General features: G+C 51.9%; 2 protein-coding genes and 1 pseudogene across 2 annotated transcripts in view; 1 reads left to right on the top strand and 2 right to left on the bottom strand.

The window, feature by feature from the left end:
* The window catches only part of LOC146421908 (olfactory receptor 14A16-like), a 180,161-nt gene extending 164,228 nt beyond the window's left edge, over positions 1 to 15,933 (bottom strand). Inside the window, exon 1 of the mRNA XM_085046897.1 lies at positions 15,821 to 15,933. The gene's annotated coding sequence lies outside the window, so the exon portion shown is untranslated. The remainder of the gene's footprint in view (positions 1 to 15,820) is intronic.
* LOC146421916 (olfactory receptor 14J1-like) lies at positions 419 to 1,404 on the top strand. The gene has a single exon (XM_085046896.1). It carries the CDS (start codon positions 419 to 421, stop codon positions 1,373 to 1,375), a length of 957 nt encoding a protein of 318 aa, XP_084903022.1. The 3' UTR covers positions 1,376 to 1,404.
* On the bottom strand, positions 13,626 to 14,144 carry LOC146421917 (olfactory receptor 14J1-like; annotated as a pseudogene).
* Positions 15,934 to 20,447: the final 4,514 nt, after the last annotated feature.

A 20,447-nucleotide genomic window follows, 5' to 3' on the forward strand; every position in this document is an offset into this window, starting at 1 on the left:
CCAGGAATCATGTGTGGGGTTAAAAACAATTCCTTCATCTCCTCCCTGCCTTCCATGTCTTCTAAAACTGAGAATGAAAATGCTACCAAGTGTTTTTATTTTAGGAGAGGTTCCACTGACAAATCCTGAATATTCAGCCTTGTCCCTCTGCCACATGGCCACAATCCCAGAGCAGCAGGGCAGGGATGGCTCCTCCAGAGCCTCACACACAGGCCTGGCTGCTCATGGCACACTCAGACAGCACAAGTGGAGCTCAGGCAGGGACCTGGATGAAGGTTTTCCCAGAGAAGGAACGAGGGTGGATGAGTCCCAAAAGGACAGGCTGCAGGAAATGGCACGGGTTTGACTCCAAGCAGCCTGTCCTGACTTGTCACTGTCCTTTTCTCCATGAACAGGTCCCCATGGCCAGAGGATCAAAATGTCCAACAGCAGCTCCATCAGCCACTTCCTCCTCCTGCCATTCGCAGACACACGGCAGCTGCAGCTCCTGCACTTCTGCCTCTTCCTGGGCATCTCCCTGGCTGCCCTCCTGGCCAACAGCCTCATCATCAGCGCCGTAGCCTGGAACCACCGCCTGCACACCCCCATGTTCTTCTTCCTGCTCAACCTGGCCCTCACCGATCTGGGATTCATCTGCACCACTGTCCCCAAAGCCATGCACAATTCCCTCTGGGACACCAGGGATATCTCCTATGCAGGATGTGCTGCACAGCTCTTTCTGTTTGTCTTTTTCTTTTTAGCAGAGGTTTCCCTTCTCACCATCATGTGCTACGACCGCTATGTGTCCATCTGCAAACCCCTGCACTATGGGACCCTCCTGGGCAGCAGAGCTTGTGCCCACATGGCAGCAGCTGCCTGGGCCACTGGCTTTCTCAATGCTCTGCTGCACACAGCCAATACGTTTTCCCTGCCCCTGTGCCATGGCAATGCCGTGGGCCAGTTCTTCTGTGAAATCCCACAGATCCTCAAGCTCTCCTGCTCACACGCCTACATCAGAGAACTTGGGCTCATTGTGGTTAGTGCCTGTTTGATATTTGGTTGTTTTGTCTTCATTGTTTTCTCCTATGTGCAGATCTTCAGGGCTGTGCTGAGGATCCCCTCTGCACAGGGACGGCACAAAGCCTTTTCCACATGCCTCCCTCACCTGGCTGTGGTCTCCCTGTTTATCAGCACTGGCATATTTGCCCACCTGAAGCCCTCCTCCATCTCCTCCCCATCCCTGGATCTGTCACTCTCAGTTCTGTATTCAGTGGCGCCTCCAACCCTGAACCCCCTGATCTACAGCCTGAGGAACGAGGAGCTGAAGGATGCTCTGAGAAAAACAATAACTGGATGCTCTTCAGAAGCAGGAATCTGCCTGTTTTCATCTGAATAGCATTCAGAATGTAAGTCATTACATGCCAAAACTGTCTTTTTTTATTCTACTGTTTTGGCTGTTGGTTTTGTTTTCTTTCCTCAACTTTGTATAATATTTTACACACTGTTTTTTTTACTATATCTGTGTGGTTGTTTTTTTGTTAAATTTCTAATTTTACATCTATCTAACTTGATGAGACCCACAGACTGTTCTCTTCATGTATTTAAACAAAATAAAAAAGCTTCTATTGCAAGGATCTGAGACCTTAAAAATGAAGGGGAAAAGTGTCCAGCACATCCCCACTGCCAGGGAGCACCAGTGTTTGTTCTTTCCAGAGCTGGTCTTTTACCATTTCCACACTCTCACACTGAGCCCCTGTGCTGGTGTAAGGCCTGAGCACTCCGAGTGTGATCACACAGCCCTGTGGGGTGGAAGCCCTGTGGTCATACAGGACAGGCACTGGGAGCTTCTGAATCAGAGCTGGCCTCCCCTACACCAACTCCATGATCCCAGGGATCTCCTGGGGCAGTGCATGAAGCCTTAGGTCTTCTCCCAAGGATGTGCCAAAGGAAGTGCCCCACAAATGACAACACCAGGGACAGTTTAACAGTGTGAGTGTACAGGATGGGTCCAGCAGCAGTTTCCTTGCCCTTCATGTCTTTTCCCTGCTGGGAAAGATGTGAAAGACCAAGAGAGCAGGGCCTCTCTGGGGCTGTGTGTGCAGGAGGCCGAAGGGAAGGTGAACACAGCCAAAACCAGCCACCACTCCTAGCACAGGTCCCTCCTCCCAGTTTGGAGAGCTTGGTCGTGCCTCAGCAGTCCATGTTTGTATTTTATAAATAAGATGTAACCATGAACATCCTGTGCTTGTGTGAGAGAAGCCCAGTGAGCACAAACACCACCAGTTGTCCCTGGCAGTTCTGTGAAGGCCTGTGAGACAGACACTGTCCCAATGTCCCTCATGTTCAGAGCAATGTTCCTTTGCAAAGCCCTGGATGCAGGGCTGGGATGAGCTCCTGTGCACAGAGCTCCCCATGCCCATCCCTCAGGCCCTGGGGCACCTCAGGCAGGAGCAGGGCAGGGTGACACCCGCAGGGCTGAGGGACCTGCCAGCCTCTGGCAGTGGCAGCTTTCAGCAAGCACAGAGCACATCTCAGGGGTATGGAGGGAGTCCCAGGCACACAAACCTCCATGTTTCACCCCTCTGAGCTTCACAACTCCTCTAAGCACCTGAGAAACAAATGCTCTCACTTATAGCATTGGTGTCCAAGCAGGAGACAGGGGACATGTAGACACAAAATTCCCATGGAAAAAAGGGCAGTAGAACAATCAGACATCATCAGTGGTATTTCTTTTAATGGGAATGGGGAATGTCCCCAACTTTCAGAAAAAATATCTTCCTCTCTCCCATGACCTGTCCTGTGACTGTGATTTGAACAGCCTCATAATGGGGATGCTGGAGGAAATATTGAAAACCTGCTACAGTTCCACCCCCCTGAGTGTCCCCTGACTGCACAACCTCTGCTCCCAGCACTGTCACTGCTGTTTCCTGCTCCTCTGGCATCTACAGAGTGTTTCCTGCTCATCGCCACATCCCATGCCCAGCACTGGGCTGTGCCAGCCCTGCTCTCTGCAGGACTCATGGGCTGGAAGGGTTGTCTGCAGCAAACACTGCCCCAAGGCTCAGGGGAGTTCTGTCATCTACCGTCACCATTTCCTTCTTGTTCTGACACTTCTGACACTTTTGGTAGCTCAAACACCCTACACCAGTTCTTCTGTGCTCATTCCCAGTGCTGGAACCTTCCTGCAGTGACACCATGACACTCCTGCTCTTTGCTTTCCAAACCTGCTTTTTAGATTAAGTCTTCTTCTCTCGTGTTCACAAGAGCATCCTGTGTGTGCTTCAGAGCTGCCATCCTGGGGCAGCTCCTGCCCAGCGTGGGCAGGCACAAGGTCTCTCCCCCTGCTCCTCTCACCTCACCAGTGCCTCTGTTTCCTGCAGCGTCCTCAGCCTTGCCCAGCACAGCACTCGTTAGACAGTTTGACACAGCCCTTTCCTCCATCATGCTCAACACCCTCAGCCACAGCCTGATGGGCAGAAACATCCAGGGTAGGGAAGCACCAGGGAAAATGCTCAGGGCAGCCATGGACTGCACAGAGAGACCATTGGAGTTGGGGTCTGTGGAGAGAAATCCCAGCTGCCTCCCTTCTGAACTGCCCCAAGGATCTTAACAGGGCTGTGCTGAGTTCTGAGCACTGACCTGGGACTGAGGGATTATGGAAAAGGCCTTTGGTGTCAGGGGTGTCAGGAAGGCTGGGGAGGGTCATTGTGAGACCTCTCCCAAACACCTTGGAAAGGCCAGAGCCATCCCAGAGGGTCCTGGGCACTTGGGAAGGGCAGACATGGAACCCATCTGCAAACAGGGCAGGAAGGGCATTGGGAGAGTCACAGACTGGTCAGGCTCAGCAGGGAAGGGGATGTGGCAAATCCTCCTGCAGCCATTCCAGGCACTGAAGGACAAGGCAGGGATTGCAGAACCCCTGTGGGAGGGCAAAGAAGGGGATGTTGTGTGCCCAGACTTCAGCCAGGCCTGTGACATGGTCTGCTGTGCTCTCCTCAGAGCCAGATGGGTGAGAGCTGCACTGAAGGAGTGAAGCATGGGGTGTGTGGGAGTTTGGCTGAACAATGAGAGTCAAATGTCATCCATGGTACAGAATCCTCTTGGCAGCCACTCCCTGGTGACATCCCTCAGTGACCAGCCCTTGACCACCCCTGTGGAACATTTTTATTGTATTTACAATGGATGAAATGCACTTCCAACTCCTTTGTGAATGCTGCCAAGTTGCAAGGAGTCTGTGACCAAACTCCTCTATTTAATGGTGACTGCAAAACATAATTGGGCAAAGATGAGTGAGTTGGATAAATCTGTCTTGCTATCAGGTGCCAACCAAGCCACAAGAAAATGGAGAAAACATTTATGCATCAGAAGAAAGGCAGTTCAATAGGGGAAAAAAACCAAACCCAACCATTAAAAACCCTAACCCAATAAAAAAAAATACCCAACAAAAAACAAAACCAAACCCACCCCGAATAACAAAAAACCAAAAAACCAAAACCAAACAAAACATAAACAACCCAAAACCAAAAACAAAACAATAACACAAACCAACCAACCACAAAAAGCAAAGGCCACAAACAGAAGAAAAGCAAATCCACAGAAAATCTCTTATCAGAGGAAAATGTTTAACACCTTATGGCAGGAGAGGATTCCGTATGTGTAGGTGCTCTTTTGATTGTCTTAAAAAAGAAATTAATCCCCTCCACCCCCTGCTTCTCTCAGTTTATTGCTGATTATGATGTGACATGAAATGAAACATCCCTTGGGTCAGTCCAGCCAAGCTGTCCCATCCCTGTTCCCTCAGGAACACTCGCCCATCCCAAGCCCTTTGGTTGGGGGGTTGCAGACACACCTCATGGCGGGGCAAGCACTGTGACAAGGACAGCAGAACAGAACAACACTTACTCTTATCAAGGAGAGTGGAACAGAACAGCAAAGCCTTGGAGAAATAGATGAAGGATGCAACACAGGCAAACAGAAGTCATTCACAATGCAAGCAGCATGCCAGCTCAGCTCTGCAAGGCTGACAAAGCAGGAATTATTGAGAACAATGATATTGCACTTACTCAAAAGCGGGGGTTGAGGAATGGCCACCTAAAAATGATACTGGATGTTCAAGACAGACCCCAAAGAAGCATAAAAGGACTTGTAATAAGGGGTGCAACTCTGTCAAATAAAGGAAGTGGGAGAGCTAATGAATATGTAATCAGTGTGTGTGATAAAAACTCTGTTCATTCAATGCTCAGTGCACTTGAATGGAGGAAGGATCACCCAAGCGACTATGATGCTGTAATAAAGCATACCTGTTTTCAAATACTCAAAACTGTGTTAAAAGTTTCTATCCAGCAGATTTCAGTATCAGTGGTGTCCTTGACTCTATTATGCCCCACAGTTTCACAATGGCTCCTTGGTTTCATGAGGCCCTGCTGTGTAAGAATGGACTCTTGGTTCCATGAGGTTCCATACTGTCAAAATGGCCTCCTTGGTTCTGCATGGTCATAATGCTCTCCTTGGTTCCTCAAGGCCTTGGTGTGCCACAATAGCCCCTTGGTTCCATGAACATCCATAGTGTCACCATGGTCTCTTGGATCTGCGGTATTGCAAGGGACAACTGGTTACAAGCAGCCCCTCGGTGTCACAATGGCCCCTTGGTTCCATGAGGTTCCATGAGGTTCCATAAGGCCTTCCTGTACAGCAATGTCCCCTTGTTTCCACGAGGGTCTGCACCACTGACAATGGTTCCGTAGTGTCTCCTTGGTTCCGTAGTGTTTAAAAGGCCCCTTGGTTCCATAAAGTTCCTCAGTGTCACAGTGGTCTCCTTGGTTCCACGAGGCTCTGCAGGGTCACAGTGCCCCACAGTTTCCATGAGCTTCCGTACTATCAACGAAGTCTTTTGTTCCAATGAGGCACCACAGTGCCACAATGGCCTCTTGGTTCCATGAGCTTCTGTAGTGTCAAAATGGTCTCCTTAGTTCCACGTGGCCTTGCTCTGTCACAGTGGTCCCTTGAATCCATGAGGTTCCGTAGTGTCACCATGACCTCCTTGGATCTGCATTGCCATAATGGACAATTGGTTCCATGAGGCCCCACAATGTCACAATGGCCCCTTCGTTCCGTAAGATTCCATAGCTTAACATGGTTGCCTTGATTCCAAGAAGTTCTGCTGTGTCACAATGGACAATTGGTTCTATGAGGTTCCATAGTATCACCATGGTCTCCTTGGATCTGCAGTATTGCTATGGACCATTGGTTTTGTGTGGCCCTGTTGTGTCACAATGACCTCTTGCTTCCATGAAGCCCCACTGTATAACAATGGACCCTTGATTCCATGAGGTTCCATAGTGTCACCATGGTCTCCTTGGATCTGCATTGTCACAATGGACAGGTGGTTCCATGGGACCCCACTGTGTCACAATAAACCCTTAGTGTCATGAGGTTCTGTAGTGTCACAACAGTATCTTTGGTTCAACGAGGCCTTGGAGTGTCTCAATGGCCCCTTGGTTCCATGTGCTTCCATGGTGTCAACAATGGTCTCCTTGTTTCGTCAGTGTCATAATGGACCCTTGGTTCTATAAGGTTCCTAAGTATCACTGATCTCCTTGGTTCCATGTGACCTCATTCTGTCACAATGGCCCTTTGGTTCCATGAGGTTCTGTATTGTCAACAATGTTTCCTTTGTTCCAATGAGGCTCTGCTATGTCAGAATGGAGCCTGGGTTCCATGAAGTTCTTCAGTGTCACAATGGCCCCTTGGATCCATGAGTCACCATGGGTCACAGTCACAGTGCCACCATGGTCTCTTTGTATCCACATTGTCATAACAGAAAATTTGTTCTATGCAGCCCCCATGGGTCATAATGGCTCCTTGGTTCCATGAGGTCCTGCTTTGTCACAATAGACCCTTGGTTCCACAAGGCCCCATGTGTCACAGTGGGCAGTCTATTCCATGAGGCCCTACAGAGTCACCGTGGATCCTTAAGTCCATGAGGCTCCATCATGTCACAATAAACTTTTTGTTCCATGAGCTTTCGTATTGTCAACAATGGTCTTCTTGGTTCTCAGTGTCACAATGGCCCCTTGCTTTCATGAGGTTCCTTAGTGTCCCAATGGTTGCCATGGTTACATGAGTTTCCTTAGTGTTCACAGTGGTCCCATGGTTTTATTAGGCCCTGCTTTGTCACCATGGTCCCCTTGGTTCCATGAGGCCCCACTGTGTCACAATGAACGTCTGGTTCCATGAGGTTCCATAGCATCACCATGGTCTTCTTGAATCTGCTGTGTAACAATGGACCATTGGTTCCATGTGACCTCGCTGTGTCACAATGGTATTCTTGATTCCATGATTCCCCACAGTGTCACAATAGAGCCTTGTTTCCATGGAGTTCCATGCTGTCACAATTGTCTCCTTGATTCCATGAGCCCCCACTGTGTCACAATGGCCTCTTGGTTCCATGAGGCCCCTCAGTGTCACAAACGTCTCCTTGATGCCATGAGGAACACAAAAGCTTTCCATAAATATAAATATTAAACACCTGCCTAACAAACCTGTTTGCATTCAAAAGAGTGGTTCAAGGTGAGAATGGCACCAGCAGCTTCCATTCGCAACAGAGATCAAGAGAAAGGACAGGGACAGAGAATTCAGCTTAAACACTCAGAGAATTCAGGTGAAAGACTCAGAAAATTCTGCTTACAGAGATCATTTCTGCTCACATTGTCCCTTGCAGAAAGGTGACATCATTCAAGGCAGCCTGTACTGAGCCTGTGGTTCCTGAGTGGGTTTGATGTTTAGGAAACCTGCTCAGGCTTTTCCATTCTTTCCTTATAGGGTGGTTTTGCTTAGCCTAGAACATCAGCAAGGTATCTTTAACATCTAAGAGAAATTTAAACCTCTCAGAAGCTGGTGTAGTAGGCCTGAAGAAGTGTCTGAGGGGTGAGGAGAGGCACAAAGATGGCTCCTGTGTGTCCTATGTGCAGGTTCTGGAAATTTATCACCAAATCCAGCAGAGCCAATCTCTGATGGCTCTGAAAGTGATGGACATGCTGCTGGCCAAGGCTGGGCCAATTAGAGGTGCTAGTTATGCCTCTGTGAAAACATATTTAAGAAAAAATCAAAACAAAGTAGTCACGCACTTCTTGTTAGCTAGAGGAGGAGGAGGAGGAGGAGATGAAAATATGTGAAAGGAGAACAACATGGAGACACCAAGGTGAGTGGAGAAGGTGGGGGAGGAGGTGCTCCAGGCGCCAGAGCTGAAAACCCTCTGATAGTTGTGGGGAAGACCATGGGGGGAGCAGGTGGTCCCCCTGCAGCCCATGGAGTCCACAGGGGTGCAGAGGTCCACCCACAGCCCGTGGGGAGGTGCCCACACCAGAGGAGCAGGTGGATGCCTGGAGGAGGCTGTGATCCAGCGGGAGTCTCATCGAAAGAGTTAAAGCTGCAAAGGCCTTGCAAGGGAGAGAAAGGCCTTGCTCCTGGCATGGAAGCAGCCTGGCCTCAGCTCGGGAGAGTCTGCACCCTATGGACAAGAGAACTCCTGTTGCAGCAGAATTTGGGCGAGATGCTGCTCGTGAGATTGGACCCACACCAAAGAAGTTGGCAGAGGACTGTCTCTTGTGGGAGGGACCCCATGGCTAAGCAGAGGACCCCTCTCCCTGATGGACTGACCAGAGAACAAACCCCTTACACTGACCCCTGCCTGTGCTGTTGGTTGGAAGGAGGGAGGGGGCTGAGCAGAGAAATGTCATCTTTAGAGGGAGAGGGGATAAATGAAAAAATAGTGTCTGAAAAGATTATTTTTACTTCTCATTTATCCTCCGACTCTGTTAGGTTAATAAAAAACTTTGCAACTTTTAAGTTTTCAACCTGTATTTGCCCTTTGTTGGTGTATCTCTTCCACCAGTGCCATATCTCAAATCATGAGTCTAGGTGTGTTTAACAGTTTTTTCTTCTCTTCTGCACAGCTGCAGCAGGAGAGAGCAGAGGGAACAAAGGTTGTAGGCGCCTGGCATTTAGCCAGGGTCAAACCTTGAAAGTTCCCCAAGGCCCTGCAGTGTCACAGTGTCTGCTTGGTTCCGTTGGGTTTCTGGAATCTCACAAGAGTTTCCTTGGTTCTGCAATGTCACAATTGCCCCTTGGTTCAACAAGGCCCCACAGTGTCACAGTGGACTCCCTGGTTCCATTTAGCCCCACAGTGTCACAATGGCCCCTTGCATCCCTGGGGCCCTGCAGTGTCACAATCATCACAGAATCACAGAATCAACTAGGTTGGAGAAGACCTTTGAGATCATCAAGTCCAACCTGTGACCCAATATCAGCTGGTCACCCAGACCATGGCATTGAGTGCCACATCCAGTCCTTCCTTAAACACCTCCAGGGACAGTGACTCCACCACCTCCTGGGGCAGCCCATTCCATTGCCCAATCACCCCTTCTTTGAGGAACTACTTCCTAATGTCCAGCCTAAACCTCCCCTGGTCCACTCTTGTCCTCTCACTGTTGCCCAGGAGAAGAGCCCAACCCCCACCTGGCTGCAGCCTCCTGTCAGGGAATTGTAGAGAGTGATGAAGTCTGCCCTGAGCCTCCTCTTCTCCAGGATAAACAACCCCAGCTCCAAACTCAGCCACTCCTCACAGCACATGTGTTCCAGACCTTTCCCCAGCCTTGTTGCCCTTCTCTGGACATGCTCCAGCCCCTCAATGTCCTTCCTAAACTGGGGGCCCAGAACTGGACACAGCACTCGAGGTGAAGCCTCACCAGTGCTGAGTACAGGGGAAGGATCACTGCCCTGCTCCTGCTGGCCACACCATTCCTGATCCAGGCCAGCTGCCATTGGCCTCCTTGGCCATCTGGGCACACTGCTGGCTCATGTCCAGCCTGCTGTCCATCAGTGGCCCCAGGTCCCTTTCTGCCTGGCCACTGTCCAGCCACTCTGTCCCCAGCCTGTAGCGCTGCAGGGGTTGTTGTGGCCAAAGTGCAGGACCTGGCACTTGGTCTGGTTAAACCTGACATTGTTGGACTTGGCCCCTGGATCCAGCTCTGCAGAGCCCTCCTACCCTCCAGCAGATTTACATTTGCACCCAGCCAGGTGGGGGTTCGTCTCTTCTGCTGGGCAACAGCAACAGGACAAGAGGACACAGTCTTAAGCTGCACCAGGGGAGGTTTAGGCTGGACATTAGGAAAAGGTTCTTCACAGAAAGAGTGATTGGGCATTGGAATAGGCTGCCCAGGGAGGTGGTGGAGTCACTGTCTCTGGAGCTGTTTAAGACTGAATGTGGCACTCAGTGCCATGGTCTGGGTGACTGTCGCTGTTGAGCAGCTAGCAGAGTAATGAATGCATCAGTTCTCAGTGGCAAGAAGGAATGACCTTTATTGTTTTGATTTCATCACATATATAGAGTTCTCAAAAGTCACTCAGATTGGTCAGTCAGAAGCCTTCCCCCAGGCCTGATTGGCCAGGCCTGACCTGCCCAAGTTCTGGGACACTGTTCCAACAACATCCAAACTTTATCTTTATTTACAAAACACAAGAAAACTTCTCATGGGAAAAACCTGTGCTAGCCACAGGTGACGAGGTGGTGTTTGGTCACAGGCTGGGCTTGATGATCTCGAAGGTCTTCTCCAACCTGGTTGACTCTGTGATTCTGTGATGTTTGTCACACTGCAGGGCCCCAGGGATACAAGGGGCCATTGTGACGCTTCATGGAACTAATAGGACCATAATGACACTGTGTAATGCGTGGCCTCATAGAGCCAAGGGGCCATTGTGACAGTTTGGCTCCATGGTGATACTGCAGGGACTCCTTTAACTTAGAAGCCACTGTGACACAGCAGGGCCTTGTCGAACTAAGGGAACCCTTGTAATACTGCAGGGCCTCATGGAACCCAGAAGATCATTGTGACACTGCAGGATCCTATGCAACCAGAGGTGCCGGAAGCCATTGTGGAACTCTGGGGCCTCATGGAAGCAAGGGGCCACTGTGACACTGTGGGGATAAATGGAATTCAGAAGACCACTGTGAAACTGTGGAGCCTTGTGTAACAATGGGGCCACCATGACACTGTAGGGACCCATGGAACCAAGGAGCCAGTGTCACTAACCACAGCCTTGTGGAACCATGGAGAGCACTGTGACACTGCAGGACCTTGTAAAGAAGGGGCCATTGTTGCACTGTGGAAACTCGTGGAATGAAGAGAACAATTTTGACACTGTGGTATCCCATGGAACCAAGAGGCCATTTTGACACCATGGAAGCAAGGAGACAATTGCTGCACTGTGAGACCTTATGGAGCAAAGGATCCATTCTGACACTACAGGGCCTTGAGGAACCGAGGACCCTTCGGCAGGCTATGGAGACTCAAAGAATCATGGAGACGATTGTGACACTCTAGAACCTGACGGAACTGTGGCAAAACTAACTAAGGCCGGAATGTAAATCTGCTGGAGGGTAGGAGGGCTCTGCAGAGCTGGATCCAGGGGCCAAATCCAACAATGTCAGGTTTAAAAAGACCAAGTGCCAGGTCCTGCACTCTGGCCACAACAACCCCTGCAGCGCTACAGGCTGGGGACAGAGTGGCTGGACAGTGGCCAGGCAGAAAGGGACCTGGGGCCACTGATGGACAGCAGGCTGGACATGAGCCAGCAGTGCGCCCAGATGGCCAAGGAGGCCAATGGCAGCTGGCCTGGATCAGGAATGGTGTGGCCAGCAGGAGCAGGGCAGTGATTCTTCCCCTGTACTCAGCACTGGTGAGGCCTCACCTCGAGTGCTGTGTCCCGTTCTGGGCCCCCAGTTTAGGAAGGACATTGAGATGCTGGAGCGTGTCCAGAGAAGGGCAACAAGGCTGGGGAAGGGTCTGGAACACAAGTGCTGTGAGGAGTGGCTGAGTTTGGAGCTGGGGTTGTTTATCCTGGAGAAGAGGAGGCTCAGGGCAGACAAGGTGGTGTTAGGTCACAGGTTGGACTTGATGATCTCAAAGGTCTTTTCCAACCTCACTGATTCTGCGATTCTCTGAAAGTACCCTTGAAGCAGCTGCAGGATGAGCCCTGGGCCTCCTCTTCAGAAGGTCCAGCAGCCCATGGCCCTCAGCTTCTCCCCACAGGCCCCAAAGCCCATCCTGTCAGTCCTGCAGAGCCTCTCCAGCTCCTCCTCACTGCCCCACAACAGGGAGCCTCACAGCCACACACAGCAGTCCAGATGTGCCCCCCTGGCCTGTGCTGCTTCTGGCAAGGCAACAGCACGAGGCACTGCAGGACCCTGCAGACAATTCATGAAGCACTTGTAGGATGATCCTGCTCACCAAGGGATGTTCCCATGGTGCCAAGTCAGGAACTGAAATGGGGAGTGGGGCCAGAGAGGAAAGGGCAAACAGGGATGGGCTGTTTGCAGGGGAGGGGACAGGGATGGGCAAGGGGAAGAAATGTGGATGAGGAAAGAGGAATGAAAGCAAAGGTGAAGCAAAGGAAATGCTCAGGGCTGTTTGGGGGTGGCTGCCAGGCAGCCCTGGCTCTGAGCAACAACATCTGCAGTGGGACAGGAAACTCACAGCTCATGGGAACAAACTTTCTGGCTGACTTCAGAGGTCACAACAAAGCTGAGTGGTTTCCCTCCCATCCCCAGCCCTTGCTGGCCCCCAGGGCTGATGGTGTTTGTGCTCACTCAGGTTCATCTCCCCACACCAACAGCATGGGGTGCTCACGCCTGCTGTGTGCAATGCAAACAGGGCTCCTGAGCCAGTGCTGCCGTGTCTCTGCCTGGAAGGATCAAGCAGCTCTGGGAGCTGGGGGAGAGGCCAGGGCTGCCAAGGGGGGATGTTGTTGGCAGCTCCATGAGGACGCTCCGGGACGCTGCCCTGGGCTGTCCAGCGCAGTGGGGATGGATCAGCCCCTGCTCTGCTGCTCCTTCCCAGCTCCCCCAGGGACCTTGCAGAGCCCCAGCCATGCTGTTTGCCCCCAGCCTGCCCACGGCCACCCTGCAGCTGCTCACGGGGGTTTTCTCTGCTCAGCATTGGCCTGGGCGTGTTCTGGAGAGAGCCTGGGCAAGGAGCCTCGAGCCCCCAGGCCCTGCCCTGAGGCGTCAGCTGTGCCCCAGCAGTGCCCATGGCCTGTCCCTGCTGCAGCCCCGGCACTGCCACCCCCAGCACTGGCAGCGACCCCGCGAGCACTCAGGCCCTACAGCAACACGAGGGGCAGCAGGGCAGCGGGGCAGTGGCACGGGAGCAGCACTGGCAGCACCAAGTGCTGCTGCTCCTTGGCACAGCTGCTGTGCCACCCCTGATCTGCCCCAGCTCTGCACAGACATTGCTGCTGCAGCTCCACAGCAGGGAACAAAGGGGGATCTCTGGTGAAAACATGGTTGGGAGATCCTATAGTTTGTTTAAAGCCACTGAGAGCACAGCTCCTCATTGACAGATAGTAGGGCTCAAGGACAACATGGAGAGAAGCAAAATAACAAATGGCACAAACAACAACTTTTATTTTGGTCAATATTAAAAAAAAAAAAGCAAAGGAAAAAAACCCCACAAGCAAACCAGCAAGAACAATAAAGGATGACTCATAAAAAAAGAGATTTCCAGAAACGGGCAAAAACTTCACTATTTCTGAAATCGTCCAGTCATCAGTCTCCACACTGCAGCCTTGAGCTCCTGGTTCCTCAGGTTTTAGATCAGGGGATTCAGTACTGGAGGCACCACTGAATACAGAACCGACAGGGTCAGATCCAGGGATGATGAGGAGATGGATGAAGGCTTCAAGTGGGCAAAAATGGCAGTGCTGAGAAAGAGGGAGACCACAGCCAGGTGAGGGAGACATGTGGAAAAGGCTTTGTGCCGTCCCTACTCAGAGGGGATCCTCAGCACAGCCCTGAAGATCTGCACATAGGAGAAAACTATGAACACAAAACAACCAAATGATAAGCAGACACTAACCACAAGGAGCCCAAGTTCCCTGAGTTTGGAGTGTGAGCAGGAGAGCTTGAGGATCTGTGGGATTTCACAGAAGAACTGGCCCAGGGCATTGCCATGGCACAGGGGCAGGGAAAATGTATTGGCTGTGTGCAGCAGAGCATTGAGAAAGGCACAGGCCCAGGAAGCTGCTGCCATGTGGGCACAAGCTCTGCTGCCCAGGAGGGTCCCATAGTGCAGGGGTTTGCAGATGGCCACATAGCGGTCATAACTCATGATGGTGAGGAGGAAAGCTCTGACCCAAGGAAGAAGACAAATAGAAAGACCTGTGCAGCACATCCTGAGTAGGAGATGTCCCTGCTGTCCCAGAGGGAATTGTGCATAGCTTTGGGGACAGTGGTGCAGATGGAGCCCAGGTCAGCCAGGGCCAGGTTGAGCAGGAAGAAGAACATGGGGGTGTGCAGGCGGTGGTTCCAGGCTACGGCGCTGATGATGAGGCTGTTGGCCAGGAGGGCAGCCAGGGAGATGCCCAGGAAGAGGCAGAAGTGCAGGAGCTGCAGCTGCCGTGTGTCTGCGAATGGCAGGAGGAGGAAGTGGCTGATGGAGCTGCTGTTGGACATTTTGAGTCTCTGGACATTGGAAGCTGTTGAAGGAGGAATGACAGTGACAATTTAGGGAAGATTTTTCATAGAAAAGTCAAAGCCCTTCCTCATAGAGCCTTTCCTACCACTAAACACCTCCCCCCTGTCCCTGTCTGGGATCCCTTCCTTCACCTTGTTTGCTGGAGCCCTGATTGCTGCTGGCAAATGTTGTATGAGGAGCTGGACCTCGACCTGCAGGGCAGGTGGGAGTCAGACCTGCTCCCCCAGTCAGTGCAGGGGACAGTGAGGGCAGGGGCCACTCCTGGTGTTTGAACTTAAACAAGAAATCTGCTCCTGAGACACAGGAGCTTGTCAGCACCAGCACTGCCAGAGCAAAGGGATGGGGATTGCAGAAGGCAGAATGAGAGATTCTGCTGTACCTTGGGGAGAACAGAGAGTCCAGTGAGGCAGGAGGATTGTCTGAGGCTTAGTGCAGACTGAGGGGAGCTGCTCTGTCCCTCTCTCCTGTTCCCAGCTGCCCAGCACTTGCACTTTTCTGAGATCCACTCCTGTGTTACCCTGGAAAGCCAGGAGACACTGCAGAGAGCAGAGGGATCCATGGCAGACAAAGTGCATCCTCCCTTTCCCAAAGTCAGGGACAGTCATTTCATTGCCAGCCTGCCAGCCTGCCCTGCCCAGAGCTGCCCAGGGCAGAGGGAGCTGGGACACCTCATTGCTGTGCTCACCCTGCACAGGAGGAGCCCCAAGGGCTGCGCCTGACCCTGCAGCTGCAACTGCCATTGCCAGAGAGCCTGTCAGCAATGCCAGGAGCAGCTGAGCAAGGCAAGGAGAGAGACAGCCGAGCCCTGAGGAAAAGCCTTTCCCTGCCCAGCCCTGCACAGCCCCTCGCAGGCAGCAGCAGTGCAGGACAGTCCCCCTAAGGCCCTGGTCAGCAGGGAATGGGCAATGGCAGGAGAGATGCCCTTCATCTCTGGTGCTGCTCTGCCGGCCCAGGAGGGGACTGAGGGCCCCGAGCCCCCGGGCTGAGGGCTGTGCTGGCTGCCAGGGGACACAAGAGCTCTGCTGCTCAGGGCAGCTGGCAGATCCCCTGCCCTGGCAAAGAGCCCTCACGGCTGCAGGAGCTGCTCTGCAGGACAGCCCTGGGCACCCCTGGCTGCACCCCCACCTTCCCAGCCTGCAGCCATCCCTGGCAGCAGCAGCTGTCCTGCCCTGTCCCTCTGACGGTGCCCAGGGCAGCCCCGCTCTGCAGCACATCCTCCCCAAACCAGAAACACCAGCAGAGCCATCCTTACAGTCATATCAGTGCTGTCATGTGTCAGCTTTAGAAGATTCCTGCAGCCAGAGACTTACAGTGTCAGAAGCTGTGAAGATTTCTCCATGAATAAGCTCAGAATTGTCCTTCCAGTTGCTTTAAGCCTCTGTCTGCTTCACTCCTCTCAGGTACCTGCAGGCAGCACCCTCAGCCCTGCTGGGCTGGGAAAGAAACTGCTCCTCAGGAGAAATGTCTTTTTGAAGCTCTTCTTGGTTGCCAGGAGTTCCCTCTGTGCCAGGAGCTCAGCCCAGCTCAGCAGCATAGCAACAGCACAAGGACTGTAATGAGCCTCTTGGGGATTTGGGGTTGTTTACATCAGACTCAGTCCCTGAGTGTGTCTTCAAAAACTTCTCAAGAACTCAAAGTTTCTTGAAGTTTTAATGGATCTCACTGAGAGACATGTCTGTGAAAGTGTCTCCAGGTTCCAGATAGAGCAGAACACTGTAAGCAGTAATGAGAGCTGGGGACAAAGAAGGCAAAGGTGTCTCTGATGCTGAGCAACCCTGGATGTGTTTCAGGAATGCAAAGGGTCAAGGCCTGAGCCCCAGCCCCTGGCAAGGCAGATCCTGTCCCTCCCTCAGTGCTCAGGGCTCTTCCCGGGGCACTGGCATGTGGGGATGTGCAATGCCAAGGGCAGGACCATGGGGCAGCCCCTGCCAGGCTGCTGGGCAGGGACAAGGAGGCCATGAGGCCCCAGGGCTGCAAGGGTCACTTGTGTCCTCCTCATGGCCTCAGGGCCAGGGACAGCAGCCATGGCCAAAGTGCTGCACAAGTTGGCTCTGTCAGGGCCTTGCAGCTCCTGCACATCCCTCTGCCCTCTCCAGCCCAGGCTGTCCTACGCTGTCCATGCCCTGCGCCTCTGTCCCTCCAGGCTGTCGTCATCCCCCAGCTGCCCCACCTCGCTGGCCCTTCCTTTGCTGACAGCTCTGCATCCTGCCTGCCTCTGCCTTGGCACACAGAGCCTTGGGCTTGATACCAGAAGGGTTAATTCAATTTTTACTGTGCCTGTGAACTTATAGCAGGGAAACAAAGCATGCAAGGTCTGCTTTTCCAGTGAGGATGGTTGGAAGAGAAGAAGAAAACATCTGGCTAGAGTGCAGTGATAGAAAAAATAAGGTCTGAATCTGAGAACCAAGCAGATCACTGTGACACTCTGGGGCCTCATAGAACCAGTGGGGCCATTTTGACACTGCACAGCCTCTTGGAACCAAGGAGAGCATTGTGACACTGCACAGCTGCACAGAATCAAGGAACCACTGTGTCACTGTGGAGGCCAAAGGAACCAAGTGGTGCATTGTGGCACTGTTGGGTCCCATGGAACCAAGGAGCCATTGTGACAGTGTAGGGTGTCATGGGACTAAGGGGCCACTGTGACACTGTGGGGGTTGATGGAAACAAGGAATCCATTGTGACTTGTAGGGACCCCATGGAACCAATGATCCACTGGGATAATGTGGAGCCAAGCAGTCCATTGTAATACTGTAGAGCCTCATGGAATCAAGGAGATCATTGTGGCACTAGGGAGCCCCGTGGAGCCAAAAGGCCATTGTGACACTCATGGAACAATGGAATCCACTGTGACACTGTGGGGCCTTATGGAATGAAGGAGACCATTGTGACACTGCAGAGTGCCATGGAACCAACAGAATCAATTGTGACACTTCAGGGCCTTGTGGAAGCAAGGGGATCATTGTGACACTGTGAGGCCTTGTATAGCCAAGGGCCAGTGTGGCACTGCAGGGCTTCATGGAACCAAGGGGCCATTCTGACACTGTGGAACCAAGGAGACCACTGGGACACTGTGGGGCCTGACTGAACTGAGGAGAATATGGTGACACAGCAAGACCTTTTGGAATGAAGGAGACCATTGTGACAGCTGGGGTCTCATGTCACCAGGAGTCCAGTTGTGAGACTGTGAAACCAAGGAGGTCATTGTGACACTACAGGTCCCATGGAACCAAGGTGACCATTGTGATGCTAGGGGCATCATGGAACCAAGGGGCCATTGGGACACTGTTACCAAAAAATGAGTAAAAATAACAGAAACTCCTAAACACCAATGTAGCATTTAGAAGCAGCATTCTTTATTCGGCCAGAAACACAAGGGGATATCTTCTCTGAAATACCATGTATGCTGAGTTCAGGAAAGTTCCTGTTTACAGACTGTATTTTACATACATATTCATCGATTGTCCCAGAAAAAACATACGTAGGATAATAATTTCCCCAAAATCATTAACATATTTTCCCTCCCATTTACACATGCATTTTTCTGACCTTGGGGGTCACTTTGGTGGTCTCTGGTGGTTGGTGACCTCAAAGTCACACTTGACTGCCTGGTGAACTGGTAAACATTGCCACAATTGGAGCTGGTCGCTTTCCAGTTCTTCTTGCACAGAAAAGGCATTGTGCAGATCCATGGGCCAGTGGTTTCTGAAGAACAAGCAATGTGTGATCTCTCCAGGTGCAGATGATTTTTCATCTGGTATCATTTCCCTCGTTACAGGAGGTGAAACTATATTTTCTGTTTGTAACCCACCATCCCTCTTGATTCATAGTGGCTTTTATTGCATTTGCTACACACTGATTTTTGCAGAGTCCCACTCACCTCCTACTCCGTTTGGGGGTTCCCACTCCATCTTTTAGCCCTCTTCTCCCCATTCCCATCTACAAGCCCTATCCCCTGCTCACCCCATAGCTCCTCACCCTGCAGCCTGGGGTGCTCCCAGCACTACCAGTGCCACCAGTACATCCCCAGCTATCCCCACTCGCCCCATCCCCAGTGCTGGGCAGTGCCCACAGCCCCAAAGCAGCCTTGCTGTGCCCTGGGTGTCCCCAAAGCAGCCTTGTGTTGGAAAACGCAGTTTTCCAGCAAAACGTATGCTAACTAAACAGGCCTGAACAAAGCTTCAGCATAGCCAGGCCTCAGTAAAATTCTAACAAGCTGTTATGAGAAACTAACACCTAGGAACCACAGCTGTGTTTCTGAGCTGTGGGAAGAATGTTCTGAGAAAGATTAGGGAGTCAGAAGTGTTATGAGAAAAGAATAAGGGAGTTAACAGGAGGATCCCTGAATGTGTGAGAACAGACTGCAGGTGTGTGTGTAGCTATGAATAGTAACTTCTGTAACAGTATATAAGTTTCTCGTTTGGTGAAATAAAATGGAGCTTACTTTATATCTCATATTGAGACTGCTGTGAGTTTCCCTCTCGTCGTTTCTCATTAGCCTTGCTGTGCCCTGGGTGTCCCCAAAGCAGCCTTGCTGTGCCCTGGGTGTCCCCAAAGCAGCCTCACCCCGTGCGGCACTGGCAGCACCAGTCCGGAGCAGTGTGGAGCTCGGGGGACATCAGCCGTGCCGGGCAGGGCCGAGCCCCGCGGGAATTCCCTTGGAGCTTTCCTGAGCACAGAGGTCTGAGAGACCTTTCCAGGACAGACTCAGGCCAAGGAGCCCTTGAGTCCCTCAGCCCCACATCAGTGTCTGCTGGAATTCAATCCCCCTCCCCATCCCACAGCAGCTCTGCATTTCCCTCCTCCAGCCACCAAGGGCACAGAGCAGCCTCCTCTCTCAGCCACTTGCCTGTTTTCCATGCCTTCCCCAGGCCCTGGCTCTGCCCCACAAGCCCTGGGCTCAGTCCTGCCCCTGCACGCTCACACAGGCTGAGATGGACACTGATGCTTACTCTGCCAGCTTCTCTCAGCCCAGCCCAGCTCCCTCCAAGCTCTGCCAGCTGCCCTGAGCTCTCTGCAGCACCAAGGGCCTCTCCCCAGCACAGCCCAGCCGCCTCTGGCCCCACAGCCCTGCTCAGGCCAGGCTGCTCTGGGCAGTGGCCCCACGGCCTCAGCCCCTCTGAAGGGCACAGCAGCAGCTGGAGCTGTGAGAGGACTCAGCCCCAGCCATGGGGGAACGTGCTTGGCCAAAGGAAAAGGAGGCTCCCTCTTGATGCCTGATGATTTTTACCTTTTATTTTTTCATATACTCTTTTATACATTTTTATACCTCTACCATACCTTCTCTCTCCTCTATCCCCTTAACCTACATACTTGTAATTTTTGTAGTCTGATATTCTTCCTCAGATCTAAGGTTCTGCAAGGCAGAAAGCCTAAATATTTATAGTAAAAGGCCAGAGAGCCCTATGCTATCAAAAACGCTCTAGAACATATTTCGCAAACGAACCTCTAGCCTCAAACAGGTGGGTTTCTTAAGAATAGGGGTATATTGCTTCTTTTGTTAATTTTCCTATTGGGGAATTCTAGAATGATATGCTAACTTGAAAGGTCTATAAAAATTTTATACCCATTATACGGTGTGTGCATCTCAGCAGGTTCCACCTTGGAAGATCTGTGCACCTAGGTTCCTATTAAAATACCGAGGTAAAACCATTTCATCCCTTTAATCATGTTGCCCTCATAATTCTAAGACCAACTGAAAGGCAGCACTGTGTGCCCTGCTCTCCTGTCCAGGAGATGCTGAGAGCTCTGCAGCCCCTCCTGCCATCCCATCTGCCCAGATCAGCACAACAGCCCTGGCCTTGTGGCCATCAGGAGCTGTTCCTGCTCCAGGCCCAGGGCTCATCCCAAAGCTGGGGCAGCCAGAAAGCTGTGCCCATTGCTGTTCATTCCTGCTCTGATGAAAATGCATCCTCAGCAACTTGGAGGCTCCCTGAG

This window comes from Lichenostomus cassidix, unplaced genomic scaffold (assembly GCF_008360975.1).
Source record: "Lichenostomus cassidix isolate B80296 unplaced genomic scaffold, HeHo_3.0 HiC_scaffold_46, whole genome shotgun sequence".
NCBI lineage: Eukaryota > Metazoa > Chordata > Aves > Passeriformes > Meliphagidae > Lichenostomus > Lichenostomus cassidix.

Bases quoted from the DNA above. Each gene is read 5' to 3' on its own strand.
- LOC146421916 (XM_085046896.1), top strand. From the start codon at position 419: ATGTCCAACAGCAGCTCCATCAGCCACTTCCTCCTCCTGCCATTCGCA.